Source organism: Papio anubis, chromosome 20 (genome assembly GCF_008728515.1).
Source record: "Papio anubis isolate 15944 chromosome 20, Panubis1.0, whole genome shotgun sequence".
NCBI lineage: Eukaryota > Metazoa > Chordata > Mammalia > Primates > Cercopithecidae > Papio > Papio anubis.
Genome location: NC_044995.1, coordinates 11,849,144 through 11,863,222, shown reverse-complemented (window position 1 = coordinate 11,863,222; position 14,079 = coordinate 11,849,144). Strand labels below are relative to the sequence as shown.

At 46.4% G+C, this 14,079-nt stretch overlaps 1 protein-coding gene across 2 annotated transcripts; it reads right to left on the bottom strand.

Moving 5' to 3' along the window:
• Positions 1-2,483: 2,483 nt before the first annotated feature.
• Positions 2,484-10,841, bottom strand: ZNF304 (zinc finger protein 304). 2 transcript variants are annotated; one of them, XM_031659317.1, is made up of 3 exons: positions 10,147-10,841; positions 7,639-7,765; positions 2,484-7,077 (listed from the first exon to the last, which is right to left on the bottom strand). In XM_031659317.1, exon 3 carries the CDS (start codon positions 6,368-6,370, stop codon positions 4,487-4,489), a length of 1,884 nt encoding a protein of 627 aa, XP_031515177.1. In that variant the 5' UTR covers positions 6,371-7,077; positions 7,639-7,765; positions 10,147-10,841; the 3' UTR covers positions 2,484-4,486. The 2 variants fall into 2 exon arrangements, with proteins under 2 accessions (XP_031515177.1, XP_003916251.1); XM_003916202.5 differs by having other exon boundaries at positions 2,484-6,309.
• Between the last annotated feature and the right edge of the window lie 3,238 nt (positions 10,842-14,079).

Below are 14,079 nucleotides of genomic sequence, written 5' to 3'. Positions count from 1 at the left end.
GCAGGAGTATGGCGTAAACCCGGGAGGCGGAGCTTGCAGTGAGCTGAGATCCGGCCACGCCACTCCAGCCTGGGCAACGTAGCAAGGCTCCTTTAAAAAAAAAAAAAAAGAAAAAGAAAATTACAGAAATCTATTAATAATGATTGTTAGGTTTTGAAGGGAAGGCGAGGGTTAAAGAAAGGCAGAGAGTTGGCAGCTCTACAGCAATGCAGGTTTTATGTCCAGCACAAGACCTGCAATGGAGAGAACTAGCTTACTGCCAGGACCCACCACCGCTTTCAGGCTGGGGCAATTATAGGTCTGGGTGAGAGGGGTAAGGGGTGGGGTGAGGTGGGGTGGGGGTGGTGGGAGGGTATGGTTTGCTGCCCAGGAGGATGGTGGGGTTTTTGTTTGTTTGTTTGTTTGTTTGTTTTTTGAGGAGTCTCGCTCTTTTCACCCAGGCTTGAGTGCAATGGCATGATCTCGGCCCACTGCAACCTCCGCCTCCCGGAGTTCAAGCGACTCTTCTGCTTCAGCCTCCTGAGTAGCTGGCTTTAGAGGTGCGTGCCACCACGCCGGGCTAATTTTTTTGTATTTTTAGTAGAGATAGGGTTTCACCATGTTGGTCAGGCCATCCACCCGCCGCGGCCTGCAAAATGCTGGGATTACAGGCAGGAGCCACTGCGCCCGGCTGAAGGATGTTCATAAAACGTTCCTGAGGCACTTTGGCCTTTTTTCCGGCGGGGTGTGATAGTGACCTCCCTTGGACCTTTTCCCAGCAGGATGTGATAAGAAAGTCAGGCAGTTGGTCAGGATGTTTCTCAAGGCCCTCACTCCGTGGAGTGCTTCACTCTGACCGAGGTCTGTGAAATGGCAGAGGGCTTACAGGACGGTGCAGTTTGGACTAACAGTGATTATATTGCTATTCAAAAAAAGTGGCAGAAATAGTCCTACAGAAATCTGCGACATGTGAAGGGGAAAAAAGCAAGCTTATAGTGAAGTTTGAGCAAAAGTCTGAGAAGTCAAAGAATGAAGTTGAGACTGGCTGTGCTGGAACCTTGGACACATTATGCTTCTGTCTCCTATCCGTAATTCTTTTTTCCTACTGAAAACATTGCTTATTAACTGTTTGGAGGGATAAGTAAAAATAATAAATGGAAAGACTTGTCAAAAAATAAAAATGAAGGCCGGGTGTGGTGGCTGACGCCTGTAATCCCAGCACTTTGGGAGGCCGAGGTGGGCAGATCAAGAGGTCAGGAGTTCAAGACCAGCCTGGCCAACATAGTGAAACCCTGTCTCTACTAAAAATACAAAAATTAGCCAGGCGCGGTGGTGGCTGCCTGTAATCCCAGCTACTCGGGAGGCTGAGGCAGGAGAATCGCTTGAACCCAGGAGGCGGAAGTTGCAGTGAGCAAAGATAGCGCCACTGCACTCCAGCCTGGGTGACAGTGCGAGACTCCATCTCAAAAAATAAAAATAAAAATGAATAGGGAAGCTGTGTGATGATGTGTATTTACTGCTCTACAAAATGTTCAATTAGCATGTATGAACTGGGTTTCAGGTCAATGGTAGGTACATGGGACACACTGGGAATAGGGCCGCCAGCTGCTGTGTGTATACAGGACTGTTATGTGTTTTCTTAGATTCTGTATTTGTCTTTTTGGTATTCACAAATCACAGGTACAAACTGACAGCCAAAGTTGTTAACTTCTCTGTCTGCAAGCCACTTACTCAGATGTGTGAAACTCATATTAAAAAAAACAGCAGTCAGGCTGGGCACAGTGACTCACGCCTGTAATCCCAGCACATTTCAAAACAAAACGAAACAAAACAAAATAAAACAACCCTGCCTTTAAAAAAGAAACCCTGCCTTAAAAAAGAAGATATTCATTGTGTGTTATTAGGGAATTGCAAATTAAAGCAACAATGGCATACCACTACAAACCTATTTGAATGGCATTTTAAAATCCAAAATACTGAAAACGCCAAATGCTGACTAGGATGAGATGCAAAAGGAATGTTCATTCATTGTTAATTGGATGCAAAAATGGTACAGCCACAGCCCGTCGCAGTGGCTCACCCCCGTTATCCCAGCACTTTGGGAGGCCAAGGAGGGTGATCACTTGAGGTCAGGAGTTTGAGACCAGCCTGGCCAACTAAAATAGGTGGAGGTTGCAGTGAGCCAAGATCATGCCACTGCACTCCAGCCTGGGCAACAGAGCGAGACTCTGTCTCAAAAATAATAATAATAATAAAATAAAAATGGTAGAGCCACTTTGGAGGACAGCCTGGCAGTTTCTTACAAGACTAAACATACTATATGACAGAGAAAATTGCACTCCTTGGCATGTATCCAAATGAGTTGAAAACATGTCTACAGAAAAACTATACAAATATGTAGTAGGTTTATTCATAACTGCCAAAACTTGAAAGCAACTGTCCTTCAATAAGTAAATGGATAAAGAAACTGAGGTATATTTATAGAACGGAATATCATTCAGCCATAACTTGCACACGAATCTTCAGAGGTTTATTTGTAGTAGCCAAAATCTGAAAGTTACCCAAACATCCGTAACAATTAAGTTGACAAAAAAGAAAACTTGTGGTATACAATGAAATACTACTCAGCAATACAAATGAGTAAACAATTGATTCATGCAACAAGATAATGGATTAACCTTAAAATAGTTATGTTTACTGAAAAAGTCAGAGCCCCACCCCCTAAAAAGTACACACCATATGGTTTCATTTATAAAATTATAGAAAATGCTTGCTGTTGCTTGTGAATTGTGGAAAACAAGATGAGGAAAGACTGAGGATTATAGTTGGATATCTTGACTGTGGTGGTTTCATAGGTGTATACACATGCTGACACATAGCACATTTTACACTTTACATATATGCAGTTTATTGCATGTTAATCATACCTCCATAAAGCTGTTAAATAAATGTTCCTCATTAAAATCTATATATACTGTTCCACTAGGAAAATTAGACGTCAACTATTTTGGCTCTACAATACTCCTCTCCCTACAATTTAGGAGAGTGAGCCCTGCCTCAATGTTGCTAAAAATTGGTGAGCAATGAAGTCCGCGTCCACCTCAGTCACTAGGGATGCTGGCTGGGTCAGAGAAGACCCATCCCTGGATCTCTCTTCTGTCACTGCTGAGGTTCCTGTCTGTGCAGTGATGGCTGTAAGGCCAACTGCCCAGGGAGACACAGGAATCCACATTTAGATTATTTCCTCTGACAGTGGCCTTGGCCACAGGAGATTCAGATATCTGAAGGTACTGAGAATTTCTATGCACCCCCATCCCACACCATCATAACTGCACCAATATTTGTGGATGCCCTGCTAGAATGTTTGAATCTCCTTTGGTTTGCCACAGTCATCCCCACTCCATTATCTCAGTGTTTATGTACCAATCATGATTTTCACATTGCCCTAGAGGTCTTACAGTCAATGTCACTTGCCTATGGGATTCTGGATATCAGGGACTTGATCCTGTACAGGTACAGAAAACAGCAATCCCTCAACAGTGCTGGGGAGTACGTGACAGTCAAGGGACCCAACTTATGGTGCTTCCAGAAGCACAGATTTTCACACCAACTATGCCCTCATTGGGCTCACAGGAAATCCTGGCAGCCAGGCCACAAAGTTAGGCACAACATTTTTTTTAGTCTTTCCAGCAGGCCTAGGGCAATGGTGTAAATTAGGTCAAACTAGACTGAGAGCTGTCTTCTGCCATCCTTTGGTCCCCTCTGAGGCACATAAAGGTGGTACCCACAAAAGGTGTCACTCCCTTCACGACAGAACCCAACTCTTTTCTCAATCTAGTCTACACAGTAACAAAATCCCCAAGAGTAAATGCTGCCACAACAGGCCTTTATCACTGTCTAAACCAGAGCAGCATGAGACAAGCAGTTCCAAACCTGGGCGATTTGGCAATAAGACAAGTAAGTCACAGCGATCACGTTTCCTGACAAAATCTTGTCAGGAAATCCCAGCAGACCCTAGCTCAGGTCCTTTTAGCCAGAGCTAGATCATGTTTGCTCAGAACCTAATCATGAGGGAAAAGATGAGGACCCTCAATGGTGGGGGGGGTGGGGGGGGGGCGGTCGTTGAAAATACTCATGATTATCTGCAGGGAACAGGAAAGAAAGCACAGAAGTCTGCCTTCCCTGAGCAAAATGGAGTGATTGATACACACAGCTGGTAGCAATAAGATGGCTTCCGCCACAGGCACTGGCAGTGATATAATTCCATCAAGAACCCTAGACAGTTACAAAGTGCAACACGCCTCATGAAAGCTTCCCACATATGTGGTGCTTATCAGGAATCTCCCCAGGGTGGAATGAAAGTACAACGCTCATCCGCTAGCTGACGGTTCTCTCACAAAGGGTACTCACAGAGCATTGCTCTGGTGTCACTCCTATGAGGATGACCAAGAAGAGGACATATTTTCTGCATTCATAAGGCCTTTCTCTTTGTGTGAATTTTCCGGTGTTAAACAAGTTTAAGAGATGCAGCTAAAGGGTCACCAAAACTGGTGCACTCATGAGGTCTTTCTCCAGTGTGAGCTTTCTGGTGCCGAACAAGATGGGAGCTTCTGCTGTAGGCTTTCCCACATTCACTGCATACATAAGGCTTTTCTCCGGTGTGAACCCTCTGGTGCAGAATGAGGCCAGAGTTGCGGCTAAAGAATTTCCCACACTCACTGCACTCGTAAGGTCTTGCTCCAGTGTGAACTTTCGTGTGTTGAACAAGGTGGGAGCTGCTAATGTAAGCCTTCCCACATTCACTGCACACATAGGGCCTTGCTCCTGTGTGAACTCTCTGGTGCAGAATAAGGCTGGAGTTGTGGCTAAAGCATTTCCCACATTCATTGCACTCATAAGGCTTCGCTCCAGTGTGAATTCTCTGGTGTACAATAAGGTTGGAGCTATGGCTAAAGAATTTGCCACATTCACCACACTCATAAGGCCTTTCTCCAGTGTGGATTTTTTGGTGTTGCACAAGTGTGTCTTTACGGCTGAAGGCCTTCCCGCATTCACTGCACTCATAAGGCCTTGCTCCAGTGTGAATTATCTGGTGCTGAACAAGTGTGTCTTTGCAGCCAAAGGCCTTCCCACATTTGCTGCACACATAGGACCTTGCTCCTGTGTGGACTCTCCGATGTTTAATGAGGCTAGAGTTATGGCTAAAGAATTTTCCGCATTCTATGCATTCATAAGGCCTTGCCCCAGTATGAATTCTCCAGTGTTCAATAAGGTGGGAGCTTTGGCTAAAGAATTTTCCACATTCACTGCACTCGTAAGGCCTTTCTCCAGTATGAAATCTCTGGTGCTGAACAAGTGTGTCTTTACGGCTAAAGGCTTTCCCACATTCATTGCACTTATAGGGCCTTTCTCCTGTGTGGATTCTCTGGTGCTGAACAAGGTGGGAGCTTCTGCTGTAGGCTTTTCCACATTCACTGCAGTCATAAGATCTTTCTCCAGTGTGAACTCTCTGGTGCTGAACAAGTGTGTCCTTGCGGCTGAAGGCCTTCCCACATTCGCTGCATGTATAATGTCTTTTCCCAGTGTGGAATTTCTGGTGCATTTTTAGGTGGTGCAAGTGAATGAAGGCTTTTCCACACTCCTTACACACATGAGATGTTTCTCCACTGTGGATTTTTTTGTGATTAATAAGAGCTGATTTCTCCTTGAACACATTTCCACATGGTAGGCATCTAAAGGGTCTCACCTCAGGATGAGTTATCTGGCTGTCAAGAAGAGTAAAGGTGTCCAGGAAGGCTTTTCCTTCCTCACCACAACTGAGGAGCATCTGTCCATCATAGTCTCCCTGGTGTTGCCCGAGACTGGAGCTGTGTGGGAAAGACTCCATGCATTCAGTCCTTCTGCATGGACTCACCCTGTTGTAAGCGGTCTGGTGCTGGAAGAGGCCAGAGCTGTCCGGTAAGTCCATCCCTTCCTCCCTGCAGGGAAAGGATCTCCCAAACATGCAAACTGTACAGCTCTTCACAAACGAGGCCCCTCCATCATCCCCTCTGAAGCAATTCTCTCTACTATGTTGCTTCTGGTGCTGGTAAAAGTCTGCACTGGATGAGAATCTTCTCCTACACGGCCCACGTGTGCACAGTTTCTGTGGAGGGTGTGATTCCTGGTGTTCGGCCAGGTGCAAAATGTCTTTCAAGAGTGGGTCACACATCTCACATGGGGGTGCTTTCTGGAAGAGACCTGGCTCAGCAGTCCTGACCTGTGACACTCCTTCTACAGAAACACTCTGCTCGGAAGGTGCCTCCTCATTTTCCGCTTCACACCAAAAACCTGAAAGCAAAACGATGCTGGTGAAGTGCATGTTGACTGTGGTGGGAGGCAGCGGCCCCATCACAAATGTGTGTCTAACACCAATGCAAGTCCACTGGCTTGTTGGCAGGACAAGAGAGCCGGGAGCAGCGTAAAGAAGGGTTGGTTGTCAGTCCAGGCCCTGTACAGATCACAGAATGGAGGAACCCTAACTACGGGGTAAAGACCTAAACACAATGGCATACAGGATTGGGAGTAGAGGTTACGCCTCTAGCTGATTTCTCTGCAAGAGGGTTTCAGCAGGGCCTTGGCTGCCGGTGTCAGGTGAGCTCTGTGCAAATGGGTGTGTCCATGCCCAGGAAAATCTGACTCCAAGTAAGTAGCTAGTTCTCGAGGACTATTTAATGAGCAAAACTCATAACACATTAAAGTAAGCTAGTGTTGAAGAGAGGAAGTGAAACACGGAGGCCAAAAAAGTGAGAAAACACCCAAAGGATGGAAGACAGGTGAGAAATGACAAACGGGAAAAGTGCCAAGAATGAGGAAAGAAAAGTAGATGTGAAGAATCACTATGGGCCTTGGCGACAAAACACTGACAAACACAAAACAAGTTGAAGGTTCGATCTGAACCCAACCATAAGAGACACCCTCTTCCAGCTCCCATTCAGCAGGGCCAGGCCCTCTGTAGGTCTCCTTCACTGTGGCTGCAGTGGTGTCTGCCCTGTCAGGCACCCAAGGTTTTCTGCCCCTCTCCAACTGGGCAACTGCATGGGACTGGGAAAATGAAAGCTGTAAAGCAAACAAAGGGCAGGTGAGTGGCGCAGGTAGGCCCACTCCACAGAGAAAACAGACTGTTTAGAAAAAATACTCTCCAAGGAGGATGTACCAGGACAGCCCTGTAATCACCACAAGAAGTGATTGTGTCAGCTCCTGAAATTCCTGGTACAATCAGGCCCCAGGAAATGTCATCCAGAGGATGAGGGGAGAACCTAGGACAAAGAGGTGCAAGACCTTATCTCTGCAAAAAGTAAAAATAGCTGCTGGGAGTGGTGGCATGCACCTATAGTACCAGCTACTCAGGAGGCTGAGGTGGGGGGATCACTTGAGCCCAAGAGTTTAAGGCTGCAATGAACCACGATCACAATATTGCACTGCAGCCTGGGTGACAGAGTGAGACTTTGTCTAGAAAAAAAAAAAAAAAAAACCCTCAAAATAATAAACAACAAAAAATGCTCTGACCAGATTCCCAGTGCACTGAAACTGGAGCGATAATTAATTTTTATTGTTTGAAGTTACTAAGCTTTGGGATAATTTGCCATGTAGCATTAGACAACTAAAACACAGACTTACCTAGTGTGGCCACAAGTGCAAAGTTCTCCAGCATCACATCACGGTACAGGAATCTCTGTGCCTCCTCAAGGAGTTCCCACTCCTCCCGAGAGAAGTACACGAACACATCCTCGAAGGTCACACAACTCTGCCATGATGAGTACAGTTGAGTCCACATTCAGCATCTCTCCCCAGAACTCCCTCCTCCCTAGTCTATACACTCACACACCCACCCTTTAGTCCCTCACCTCCCCAGCCTCCCAACTAAGAGGAGATACAGACCTTGGCACCACTATGTCTGCTCTCTCCTCATGTCCCTCTCCCCAAGGTGTCCAGCCCAGAGCAGAACCAGGCAAGTGTGCAGACAGATGCTGTCTCAACTCTGGGTCTGGCGTGAAGGGTCCCAAACACTCTCCTACCAACCAGTTCTCCTGGTGTTGTCCAGACAATGCCTCTAAACACAACCAAACTTCAGCTCCATCTTCTCCCATGAGCTGCCTATACTAGATTCTTAAGGCCATCAGTTCACACTCCTCCCAAAGCGCACATTACTCTTTGGACTACACCTTCCTCACATCTGAGATCCCGACCACCACTGGGCCATGCCGTAGGCACCTCCATCACATCTCTCCTCCCCCATCCCACTCTGCATGCGGTGTCCAGGAAGTGCTGGTGTCTTCACACTATCCACCACTGCCGCCCAGGTGCCTAAGCAACAGACCCAGTTTTCTCTCAGTCTCCAGTTTCAACTCTCTTACTCAATAACAGCATTACCACCATGACTTGAAGATACCCCATCCCACTCCACACACTGGTCACCATTTTTTTCAACTTCTTCAGCAGAACCCTTCCCCAGAACTAAAATCCTGTGTGTCTTCTTGAGGCCTCAACTAAGATGTCGACTGAGATCTCTTTTTTTTTCTTTTTTTTTGAGATGGAGTCTCACTGCTCTGTCGCCCAGGATGGAGTGCAGTAGCGCGATCTAGGCTCACTGCAAGCTCCGCCTCCCGGGTTTACTTAAGCCATTCTCCTGTCTCAGCCTCCAGAGTAGCTGGGACTACAGGCACCCACCACCATGCCCAGCTAATTTCTTTTTCTTTTTTTTCTTTTTTTTTTTTTTAAGTAGAGACAGAATTTCACCGTGTTAGCCAGGATGATCTCGATCTCCTGACCTCATGATCCGCCCGCCTCGGCCTCTCAAAGTGCTGGGATTACAGATGTGAGCCACCATGCCCGGCCGACAAAAGACCTCTTAACCTAAACATGACCAAAACCTAATTCCTGATATAACCACTAAAAATCATACCTGCTGCCAACTTCTCCATCTCAGTTGATGGCATTTCCATAATTTTACCAGCTACAGCAAAAACCAACCAACCTTAGGGTCATCCACGACTCTCTTCTCTCATTCACCCTTCACATCAAAAATTCCAATCACCCTACTTAACAAACAGAAAATTTACCAACTTCTCTCACCTCCACAGCCACCCCTCTAGACCAGATGCTATCAACACTACTGCAGTAGCTCATCCCTCATGCTCACAGTCTGTTCTCAACCTGAAAGCCAGAGAGCTTGTTAAAATCCAAGTCAGATCATCTCCCTCCTCTGCTCCAAATCTCCCACGACTTTTACCACACTCAGGACAGGGGTCCAGCTCCTCAGCCAGCCATTCCTGCCTCACTCCTTCCTCTGATATCTGTTTCCAACAAAGGTAATTAAGACCTGAGGTTCCCTGAGCGCTCCCAACTCAATCCTACAAGCATTTGAGCGTACCTGTTCCTGGGTCTGATATACTTTTCCAGTACTCATCCCATTGGTCGCCAGGTGGTGACTTCTCCACATAACTCCATACAACTCATGGCCCAGATTCAGGACACTAAACTAGAAATGACCTCCATTCACCGCCCCCAGTCTCAAGTGAAGAGAGACATGTGAAGAATCCCAGGATATCATTACTACGTCTCATCAGAGAATCTGGTCAGCCTTACTTATAAAATACATACAAAACCCATACATTCTCTAACCTCTGCTGCCACCACTCTGGCCCACACCATCAACGCTCACCTGGACTACTTCAGTAGACTCCATCTTGATCTTCCCATCTATCCTATATTCCCCAGTCTACTACCCACCCTGCAGCCAGAGGAAGCCTTTTAAGAACTGCGTCAGAGGACCTCCCTTCTCTGCACCAAACCTTGCATGACTCCCAGCACCCTTAGAAGAGAGGACCAGCTCCTCGGGCTGCCATTCCAGGCCTACCTCTGACTCCCAGTCCCTGTTCTCACCAGGCATAGACGGTTCCCGGAACTCTCCAAACTCATCCTCATCTTCATGCATGCATTTGTACGAACTGCCCTGTGCCTTCGAGTCCGTTCCATACCTTATGCCACAGATAAGGGAGGCGGAACCCCTCCACATAATGCGACAGTGACCACCCTCCAGGGTGGTCAAGACAAGTGCGCGATGAGAGCGAACATCGCAGGACACACAGCCAGGCCGGTGTGCACTTGAGGGATTCCCCCACTCACCTGAACCCGGTCCATCAGCACCGCCGCTGCCATGAGAAGCAGGTGAACGTGAGAAGGGGGTGAACGGACTGTGCCCCGTGGGCTCAGCCGAAACCCCACGCCTCCACCGCGCTGGACGCCCTCGGGCTGAGTGTAGCACTGCGAGTCTCAGTCTATCCGGTGTAAAAACGCTCACAAGACTAAGGCGGCTGCCTCCGGCGGAGACAAGGACAAGAGGGCGTGTGTGGAGGCCTCGGTAAGAGCCCAGCCCCGGCAGACACCTCCGCGAGAGGCCGCCCTTCCCACGACAGGGGTCATGGATTGTAACAAAAGTGCGGAGGAAGGTCCTGCAGCCTTCACTGTCTTTCCTTGCTAGGTTCCGCGAGAGCCGAGTAGAAAGGCGACCCCATCTAGGACTCAGCCTTCACAACCAGAATACACAGACCGGGCAAAGGAAAAATACGTCACGACGGCGACGCCAGAGGTCTCGCCCCGCCTCCCCGAGCAGCAGGAAACACCCAGTTTCTGGGCTGTCATTGGCTGCACTCCGGCTACCAATGCGCTGGGCACAGATTTCTGGGTAATGTAGTTTGTACTCTGCATCCAACCAGGCAACGAGCGACTTTCGGGTTCTCCCGGATGTCCGCCAAGAGGCGTCGCGCAGGGAGGGGAAGAAAGACTGTGAAAACGGTGTCTCGGAGGCCAAAGCTGCTTTTAAAGGGTATGCACCCTGATTTCCATGGCCACCTGGGACAAGGCCACGGCACTGAAGTCGCCAGCAAGGGACCCATTCTTTAATCCTCCTGCTTCTGAGGCCCTGGGAGACCTGCTTCACCTCTCAGATTTGGGGATTGAAACGTATGAATAAATTGAACGATGTCTGTATTTCGTTTGGGGGCCTTTTTGTAAAACCTTGAATGACCTTCTAGTTTTTTTTAACATATAAAGAAAAGAGATGTAATTTGCTACCTTTCTGCTGGCTGCACAGGAAGCATGGTGCTGGTATCTGCTTCTGGTGAGGCCACAGGGAACTTTTCTTCGTGGTGAAAAGCGGAGGAGCTTGCACGTAACATGGCGAAAACATGAGCCTTTCTAATTCATTGATTCCCAATTTGATACGTGGTTTTACAGCATCAGTTTCACTATGAACTTATAAAAACTGAAAATTCTTGGACCCAACCTACACCTTCTGATAAACTCTGGGGATGGGACCCTAGCTGGAGTTCAGGAACTGGAGGTCTTTAGAAGTCATTAGCCAAAAAAACAAACAAAGAAAAATCAGTCAGATGAAAAATACTACAGCCAACCTCATTGGAAACATGGGAAGTGAGGTAAAAAGTACTTAACACTGGGCCTGGCACATCGTGCTAAATACATACAAGCTACTATCAGTCTTGCTCAACACAAGGTTCTCACACACACTGTTTTAGAAAGATAAATCAAAGATCTACCTTTTCAGGATCAGTGGTGATTTTGAAAAAAACAAAACAAAACAAAACAAAAACCAAAGTACAGCCAGGCGCGGTGGCTCACGCCTGTAATCCCAGCACTTTGGGAGGCCGAGGTGGGCGGATCACGAGGTCAAGAGATGGAGACCATCCTGGCTAACACGGTGAAACCCCGTCTCTACTAAAAATACAAAAAAAAATTAGCCAGGTGTAGTGGCAGGCACCTGCAGTCCCAGTTACTCGGGAGGCCGAGGCAGGAGAATGGTGTGAACCCGGGAGGCAGAGCTTGCAGTGAGGTGAGATCGAGCCACTGCACTCCAGCCTGGGCAACAGAGCAAGATTCGGTCTCAAAAAACAAAAACAAAAACACAACAAGGGCCGGGCACGGTGGCTCAAGCCTGTAATCCCAGCACTTTGGGAGGCCAAGGCGGGTGGATCATGAGGTCAGGAGATCGAGACTATCCTGGCTAACATGGTGAAACCCCGTCTCTACTAAAAATACAAAAAACTAGCCGGGCGTGGTGGCGGGCGCCTGTAGTCTGAGCTACTTGAGAGGCTGAGGCGGGAGAATGGCGTGAACCCGGGAGGCGGAGCTTGCAGTGAGCCGAGATCACACCACTGCACTCCAGCCTGGGAGACACAGCGAGACCCGCCTCAAAAAAAAAAAACAAAACAAAAACAAAAACAAAAGTATACCATTCCCTCACTCATCAAGTAGCATCATAGGTGATAGTTATAATTTTTTTTTTTTTTGAGACAGAGTTTCGGGCTCTTGGTTGCCCAGGCTGAAGCGCAATGGCACGATCTCGGCTCAATGCGTAAACCCTCGGCCTCCCAGGTTCAAGCGATTCTCCTGCCTCGGCCTCCCGAGTAGCTGGGATTACAAGCGTACACCACCGCGCCCGGCTAATTTTGTATTTTTAGTAGAGATGGGGTTTCTCCATGTTGGTCAGACTGGTCTCGAACTCCTGACCTCAGATGAGCTGCCAGCCTTGGCCTCCCAAAGTGCTGGGATTACAGTGTGAGCCACGGCGCCCGGCTCAGTAATGGTTATAATTTTTGCACAAAAACACAGCTATATATCACTGGACTCATTTAATTGAAAAAAATCACATGCAAGAGGGTTTCATAAACTACAGGTAGGTCTATCGTCCAGAAGACACATTCTTATAGGCCATATGATTCAAAACAGAACTATTAAGACTAATTGCTCTTCATAGTTTTTAACTCCACTGTCCACTTAGGTGTCACTGTAGTTAAAATTTTATAACCTGGTTTATTTTATGAGATGACATAGAAATAATTCATATTTAAAGAAAAATACATACACACATAATGTATATATACACATATATATGCATATATAATTTATATACACACATACATAATTATATATATGTATAATATAAATTATCTGTCTCCACTCAAAGCCAATATAAATTTAGGTGTCAGGGACACAATGGAATAACATACTGAAGCAGTTACAGATACAACTGCCAACAGATTTCTATGCACAACAAAGGCACTGACTAAGAAAAACTGAAATAAGACTATTTAAAGCCCAAAATGAGAAATTTAATGGATAAAAATAACTGGCATAAAATAAAACTTTTAAGATCCTTGTTAAGGTTGAAGGAAAGTGATCCCAGGTGAATGGTCTGTGATGACAGAAGAAATGAGGATCTGAGACAGGGGTGCATCTGTGGATTAATGAGACCACTCATTATCTTTATAAAATATTAATACTGCCAGGCATGGTGGCTCATGCCTGTAATTCCAGCACTTTGGGAGGCCGAGGTGGGCGGATCACAAGCTCAGGCGTTCGAGACCAGACTGACTAACATGGTGAAACCCCGTCTCTACTAAAAGTACAAAAATTAGCCAGGCGTAGTGGTGTGTGCCTGCAATCCCAGCTACTCAGGAGGCTGAGGCAGGAGAATCACTTGAACCCGGGAAGCAGAGGTTGCAGTGAGCTGAGATTGTGCCACTGCACTCCAACCTGGGCAACAGAGTGAGACTCCATCTCAAAATAAATAAATAAATAAATAATAAAATAAAAGATTAATACTTACTTCTGGAAACAGAATGGTGGAATTATCATGCATATCCTCAATAGTATATAAACTGATATGGGCAAATTAACGAATGTACAAATTTCTTATATTTCTTGAGGAGAGCAAAGACATTAACTCTATAATGTATTAAATAACTGTTTTAAAGTTTAAACATTAACTGAATCAGAGTATATATCTTACAAATTTGAAGAAAAATGGAAATGTAAAGAAATAAAACATTTAAAAAATAATAAAGTACACACAATGAGTAAGGCAAAGAAAAGCACACACACAACCAGAGGATGTATATAAACCCAAATATATCAGCTATCTCATGAAATGAGTATGGAATAAATTCTCAAATTAGCAGTTAGTAAGTTTTGATGTGCTAAAAATTTCCAAAAGGCCAGGCACAGTGGCTCATGCCTATAATTTCTGCAATGTGGGAGGCT